Source organism: Hyperoodon ampullatus (genome assembly GCF_949752795.1).
Source record: "Hyperoodon ampullatus genome assembly, chromosome: 5".
NCBI lineage: Eukaryota > Metazoa > Chordata > Mammalia > Artiodactyla > Ziphiidae > Hyperoodon > Hyperoodon ampullatus.
This window is the reverse complement of record NC_136918.1, coordinates 75,462,328-75,469,736: the sequence shown is the minus strand read 5'-3', so window position 1 is coordinate 75,469,736 and position 7,409 is coordinate 75,462,328. Positions and strand designations below refer to the sequence as shown.

The following is a 7,409-nucleotide window of genomic DNA, read 5'->3' as shown; positions in this document are numbered from 1 at the left end:
CACCTGCAAATAACCAAGAAGAGGGCTGGCTTCTGTAGAATGCCACCTCCTTGAAGGCTGCTGGATGTGATTGCAGGTATGTGAATGCCTGAAAAATAATAATAACAGCAGCATCTAACACTTTCAGTAGGTCCTTTTGGATAAACACCAACAGGCTCTAGCTGGCAGCTCTCTGAGGGTAGCACCTCCTCTCCCTCCCTCCCCCCCCATTCCTATACTCTTCAAAATCAGTGGTTCTTAATTTTGGGTCTGCATTTGAAACACCTGGGAAATTTTATGAGAATTAAGTGGGATGATGTAAAATTTCCTGACAGATGGGAGATGCTGGTTGCAGTCCTCTTTTGCCTAAAAAGTGAGACCAGATCCTCACCTCTCTCTCCCTCTCCTGGACCAAAAGGAATCCTATCTATGAAAGGGTTTTGTGAAATGCAAAGCTTTATTCAACTGTAAATTATAACCTTTACCTTTAACTTCATGAGAAGTCAAAGTGCTTTTTATTTTTAACTTTTTACTATGAAAAACATCAAATTATATTAAAGAGAATAATATAATAAGCCCTTGTTAGGGAACTGTCACTCAGCTTCAGAAATGATCAATTCGTAGCCAATCTTATTTACAGTCTCACCCATTACCCCCTCACTGGCTAAATTTTTATCATTCATAAATATTTCAGCATGTATCTATAAAACATAAAGACTCTTTTTTGTAAAAAGCCACAATACTACTATCACATTTTAAGCATGATCAATAATTCCTATATATCAAATATCCGCTCAGTATTCACATCTCCCCCACTTTCTTTGTTTCTTCAGATTAGGATACAAGTAATCCCTTCACTAGATATGTCTCTCAATCTCTTTTAATGTACAGATTCTACCCCCATCTCCTTTCCCCATGTAATTCATTTATTGAAGAAACCAGCTCATTTCTTTCGTAAAGTTTCCTTCAGTCTAGATGGCATAATCCTGATTTTTTTAAAAAATAAACTTTAGGGGCTTCCCTGGTGGCGCAGTGGTTGAGAGTCCGCTTGCCGATGCAGGGGACATGGGTTCGTGCCCCGGTCCGGGAAGATCCCATGTGCCGCGGAGCGGCTGGGCCCGTGGGCCATGGCCGCTGGGCCTGTGCGTCCGGAGCCTGTGCTCCGCAGCGGGAGAGGCCACAGCAGTGAGAGGCCCGCGTACAAAACAAAAACAAAACAAAAACAAAAAAAACCTTTATTTTTTAGAAGCATTAGATTTACAGAAAAATTGTGAAGACAGTACAGAGACCCCAGACAGTTCACGCAGTCGCCCCTATAATTACCATCATAGCACGAGTGCATACCACCCACAGGGCTTACCACTGTTGATGCTGCCCTGGATCACCCGGCAGAGGCCCCACCCCTACCCCCTTCCATTATGCCCCCTTTGGAAAGAAGTGGCTGTTCCCAGCAGCCCACGCTGAAGGAGTTGGCAGTTACACTTCACCATCTTCAGGGCACAGCTCCTATATAAATTATTTCAACTACTTCCACATAAGAGATCTTCTTTTCCCCCATTTATGTACTTATTCATGATTTAGATCAGTATAGACCCATAGAGATTTATTTCATCCTTTGGGTTATAATCTAATACTGCTTTATTTTCTTGCTCAGACTGTTTCAGCTTTAGCTGTAGGGAGCTCTTTAGCTCGAGTTGGCTCCTGTGTCCTTATCCCTTTGACAAACTCCCATCGATATGGGTGTTTTTCTTTGTTTGTTTGTTTTTTCATTATTGATTTTTGGATTTTCGGTGCACTTCCTTATTTTATGGCATCAAAAGATGCTCCAGGCTCATCATGTATCCATTGTGTATATTTCCTGCCCCAGTGCCTGAATCAGCACTTCTCCAAGGAGTCTTGGTTGCTTTTATTGGGAAATGGTAACAGAAACCAACATCTGGGCACTGGGTGTGCTTGTTGCTCCTGGGGAATCGCTGCTTCTAGGCCCTCCCAGCTGACAGAGCAATGAAATTTATATGTGTACGAAATAACCCTTGAATATACACTTATCCAAAAATGTTTCTGTATGTAACCATCTGTATCTAAACAAATTCTTACTGATGTCTCCAACTCTAATCCACTACCACCTGGATCATTCTAGCTTCTTCCTGATATTTGAAAAAGATGTTCTTTTGTATTTCTTATAATATGGTAGATAGATTCAAATTCAAGAATATTTCATAGGTGGTGCATTCTTCCATCCTTTTAGTGATGTTAGCAGCCATTGATGATCATTTCCTAGGCTCTCTTAATTCTTTAAAGTTTAAAAAAAAGCAAAGTTTTGATTGGCTCCATCTTTCTTCTCTGAATAACTGGAATTCTCTATAGAAAGAAAAACCTCCCCTCATCAACTATTTGGTTACCCTAAGGTAGAGCCCATATAAAAAGAATAAATGCTTAATTCCTTGCCTCATTATCTTATAAATAATGAATATGTTCCCTAGCATCCTCTGAGGCTGAACACTGAGCTATTTTTGGTTTTGAACTTGCAGCATCTCTGGAGGCACATGGCTCAGCTCTCTACCTTCAGCCCCGACTGCTAGGCAGTCTGCCTCAGGAGGTGGAATAGCAGAGGGTAAGAGGCTGGGCTCCTCCGGCAGAGGCAGAGAGCAGTTTGGAAGGGGAGGCAAGATTGGAGGGTCTTGAGGGCTTCCATATTCATTCATCCTGAAAAAGCTCTGGTCTCCAGTCATTTTCTTGTAGAGCTGTTGCCTTGCTTTCACAGTTTTTCACATTGCCTTAGAAATAGCTGAATCCATCTTTAAAAGTCTCCTCAAGCAACCATAAAAGAAAAATACAACAGCCAGAAGCTCTGGAAAGTGCATGTTTGACCCTAAATCCTTCAAGGAAACACTTCTAGGAGAGAAACCAAGAAACCCTTTGGAGTGTTAGGGGTAAGGGTTAGGGCACTATTCTCAGCCCTGGTTCCTTATTAGAGTCACCTGAAACACATATAAAAACCACTTACACTTAAGCACCACTGCCAGAGATTCTGATTCGATTGGTCTGGGGTGGAACCCTGGAAGTGGCAGGTCTTTTTTCTTTTATTATTTTTTTTATTGAGGTATAGTTGATGTATAAAATTATATAAATTACAGGTGTATAATATAGTGATTAATAATTTTTAAAGGTTGTACTCCATTTATAGTTATTATCAAATATTTGCTATATTCCCCGTGTTGTTCAATGTTATCCTTGTAGGTATTTTGTACCTAATATTTTGTACCTCTTAATCCCCTGCCCCTATACTGGCCCTCCCTCCTTCCCTCTCCCCACTGGTAACCACTAGTTTGTTCTCTATACCTGCTTCTTTTTTTGTTATATTCACTAGTTTGTTGTATCTTTTAGATTCCACATGTAAGTGATATAATACAGTATTTGTCTTTTGCTGTCTGACTTATTACACTTAACACAGTATCCTCCAAGTCCATCCAGGTTGCTGCAAATGGCTAAATCTCATTCTTTTTTATGGCTGAATAGTATCGTATTGTATACCACATCCATTTGTCTGTCAACGGACATTCAGGTTGCTTCCATGTCTTGGCAATTGTAATGTTGCCACAAACATCAGGGTGCATGTACCTTTTTGAATTAGTATTTCTGTTTTTTGTTGTTGTTTTATCTTTGTTTTTTTGGATATATACCCAGAAGTGGAATTGCAGCTCTATTTTTAGTTTTTTGAGAAACCTCCATACTGCTTTCCACAGTGGCTGCACCAATTTACATTCTGGAATTGGCAGTTTTTATGAGCTTTTTGCAAGGCTTAATCGTTTAACCAGGGCCATTTTCAGGCCCCCTAGGACTCTAAGAGGGGAATGAGTGTGTCACACCTACAGTCTCATCACCTCGATCCAGTTGCCTGATGTCAGTAGATACCATCTCTGCCATGTTACTCAGAAGACTAAGCTAGGAAAAATGATGCCAGGAACGTCTCACTCCACCCACATCCCCTCCCCCACCCCCCCATGCTGAGGCCTGGTGAGTGTGGCTCAGTTCCAGCCAGCGGGCCTTTAACATAAGACTCTACCCCACCCTGGACTCCACAGATGGCTACATTCGCTGTGCCTGGCACTGTTCTAAGTGCTTTAAATCTCTAACATCCCTAATAGGTTGGAATACTCTGAATTTAACAGATTAGAGACTGGGATCTGAGAGAACTGACTGCCTTGCTAAGGTCGCCAGCCTGTGTCTGTCTGGGTGGGTTCTTGGGCTCTTTCGCATCACGTGCTGTTACTAACAGGCTGTGACTCCAAGCCCAGCCCCTCTCGAGAAGCTGCCTCCTCCTTTCCTTTGTGTAATAAATATTGACTCTTGAGGAGAGACAACCTGCACAGAGTGCAGGGCCTGAGAAAAGGTGGGGAGGCCTGGGGCAAGGGATTCTGAACCCCTGTTCCTCACTCAGCATCAGGTCCTGAGGAGGCCCCTGCCCTGGGGGTTCCCCACCTTCCTTCACAGCTCAGTGGTCTGAGCGTATGTGAGAGTAAAGTCTAGAAAGCCTTGGGCACTTCTTCTACCTCTGACCCTTGCCCTCTCTCCTTCCTGTGCCTACAGGGTTTCACCCACAGCCCTTTCCTCCCTTACCCTTTCCCGGAAAATCTCGTGGGTCTGTCCATCCTATCCACCACCTACTGCCACCCCCAATTTCAGAACTACACTATCGTTGCTCACCCCCCTCCTATAATCCCCATCCCAGAAAGTGACAGCGCCATCCACCCTGACGTCATGCTGGCAAAGTCCCCCCGACACTCAATCAGCTACTGAGTCCCCGCAGTGTCACCCTCAGGATGGCTCTAACACCCATCGCTCCTCTGTCCCCACCACCCAGGGAAGGCCGCGGCTCGGAAGCCAACTCTGCTAACCCTTACCCCACCCCAGGCCCCGGACTTCGTGTACCATCCAGACCAACTAGGTGTGGCTCCCAGGATGCGTCCCTAATTAGATAATTAAACTCTGCTCAGCCTGCAAACCTCTTCGCACGACCCAGCTCGCCCAACCGGCTGGGGAAGTCCCCTGGAAGACTGTGACGTCAGCACTATTAATGGCCTCCCGCCGCGTCCAGGACCTAGCCACGCCTGCAGCCTTGCCCGTGCCAAGAACCACTTCCCCCGGGTCCCACTTGGCCATAGGCTTCCCGGGGCCGGATACCCGCCGCCGCGCCCCGTTCTGATTGGCTGCCGCCCGGGCCCACGGCCGCGCCCCGCCCCAGGCCCTGCAGGGATTGGTCCTGGCCGCCGGGCACTGCAGGGATTGGTCCTGGCCGTCCCACCCGCTACCCACGTCGGCCCCCTGGACAGCCGAGCGGGGAAGTCCGGTCATGGCCGGGATGCGCAGGCTGGAGCTGGCGGAGGCCTTGCAGCTGGGGCCGGGCTGGCGGCACGCATGCCACGCGCTGCTCTACGCGCCGGACCCGGGTTTGCTTTTCGGCCGCATCCCGCTGCGCTACGCCGTGCTGGTGAGGAAGGGGCACGCCCGGCCCCCGCCCGCCCCCGCCCCGCGGCCACGCCGCCTTGGGCGCCCCCGGCCATCTCCGCTTCCCTCTCCCGCAGATGCAGATGCGCTTTGACGGGCGCCTGGGCTTCCCCGGCGGCTTCGTGGACTTAAGGGACTGCAGCCTGGAGGACGGGCTGAACCGCGAGCTGGGCGAGGAACTGGGCGAGGCCGCGGCCGCCTTCCGCGTGGAGCGTGCCGATTACCGCAGCTCCCACGCCGGGTCCCGGCCGCGCGTCGTGGCGCACTTCTACGCCAAGTGCCTGACCCTGGAGCAGCTGACTGCGGTGGAGATGGGCGCTCCGCGCGCCCGGGACCACGGGTTGGAGGTGGGGCCAGCCCAGGACCCCACCCCGCGTCTTCCAGCTCCCGAAGGCCTGTCCCACAGTTTCCTCGTGCAGTTGAGATCTCGGTGACTAGTTGCAGCCAACCTGGTCTCCCTGCAAAGATCTAACCCCCTCTCCACTTCACAAGCCTCTACAGTTGTCTTTGTAGAACATGCCCATCCAAGTCACTCTTCTAGTCCCCCTTGATAGTGGCAGGCGTTGCACCTTAGGCCCCTGTTTTTCTTGCGTAGGAGAAGTGGCCTGATGTTTTGAGGGGAAACCCTGGCACTTGGGCGAGGGGAGAGGGGACATTGTGTATGGTGATGGTTCTCAAACTTCGGCGGGTATCAGAATCATCTGGGAGGCTTACGAAAACTGATCACTGCCGCACTCCCAGAATTGCCGGCTCAGTGGGGGAGGGGTAGAAGGACCTGAGAATCGCAGGTTTCAAAAGTTCCTAAATGGTGCTTATGCGGCTGCTCCGGGGACCACATTTTGAGGACTACTGGCGTAGGGCCCAGGGTGCATCCCGGAGGCAGGAGCCACTACTGTGATGTGGGAAGGGTTAGCTTCTGCGGAGCTGGAGAGCATGACCTGGCTCATTTGTCTGCAAAGACCTGGGCCCTCTAGGGCCACAGAGGTGTGCGTCCTCAGGCCTGGTTCTGCTGGACTGATAAAGGGGTGAGACCTCTGATCTAGAAAGATCTGGCTGGGACGAGCTCCCTGCGTTCCCAGAGTCTCATGTCTCCTTCCTTTCCCAGGTGCTGGGCCTGGTACGGGTGCCCCTGTACACCCTGCGGGATGGTGTGGGAGGCCTGCCTGCCTTCCTGGAGAATACGTTTATTGGAAATGCACGGGAACAGCTGCTGGAAGCCCTCCAGAACCTCGGACTGCTGGAACCTGGCTCTTTCGCACGCCTTAAGTTCTCAGCTCGTCCGTAGAGGCTGCCCTCCGCGAACCCATGGAACCTGCCTGAGATCAGGGCCTTTGTACCGGGGAGGGAGGGAGGAAAAAGGGAATGTTTTCTCTTCTGGGCCTGGGCCTCATAGATGATAATAGATTAAAAGGAAAAGGTGTGTAGTGTGTTCTGAGCAGAGGGCCCCGTGGCGACTCATGGCGTCAGTGGCAAAAGTCCGCAGCTCATCCTGGGTGCCCTGGCAGATTCACAGAGCCTGCATCTTCCCTGTACATGTGCGCACATACAACCTAGTGGCCCCCAGACACGCACTCACACACAAGCTGATGCCTCCCCCATCCCTCGTCATGTCCAGTTTAAGCAGGAAGTGGCACGTGTGGGGTGTAGCTTGTCGCCATACCCATCTCCTTGCTGGGGAGGAGCTTCTGAACCAGGGAGGGTTTCTCCCCACACTCCTACATGGCTGTTCCCAGGGTCTAGTCCAGCCCATGCTTGTTGGGGAGAACAGAGAAGCAGAGGACCCGTTTTCCCCCTGAAAGTAGTTGCATCCTTGCCTGGGCGTTGGCCAGAGCAGTATCCCCCCAAAAGGGTGGTAGAGGGCCCTAACCTAACCCCCTGCCCTCTTCTGGAACTGAGCAGAAGGGGCGAGGAAAAGGTTTGGC

The 7,409-nt window shown here is 49.9% G+C and overlaps 1 protein-coding gene across 1 annotated transcript; it reads left to right on the top strand.

Moving 5' to 3' along the window:
* Window positions 1-5,332: 5,332 nt before the first annotated feature.
* Window positions 5,333-6,881, top strand: NUDT16 (nudix hydrolase 16; the record flags this gene model as incomplete). Its single annotated transcript, XM_079705399.1, has 3 exons — window positions 5,333-5,470; window positions 5,565-5,834; window positions 6,593-6,881. The coding sequence occupies 3 exons, from the start codon at window positions 5,333-5,335 to the stop codon at window positions 6,770-6,772; spliced, it is 588 nt and encodes a 195-aa protein (XP_079561525.1). The 3' UTR covers window positions 6,773-6,881.
* Between the last annotated feature and the right edge of the window lie 528 nt (window positions 6,882-7,409).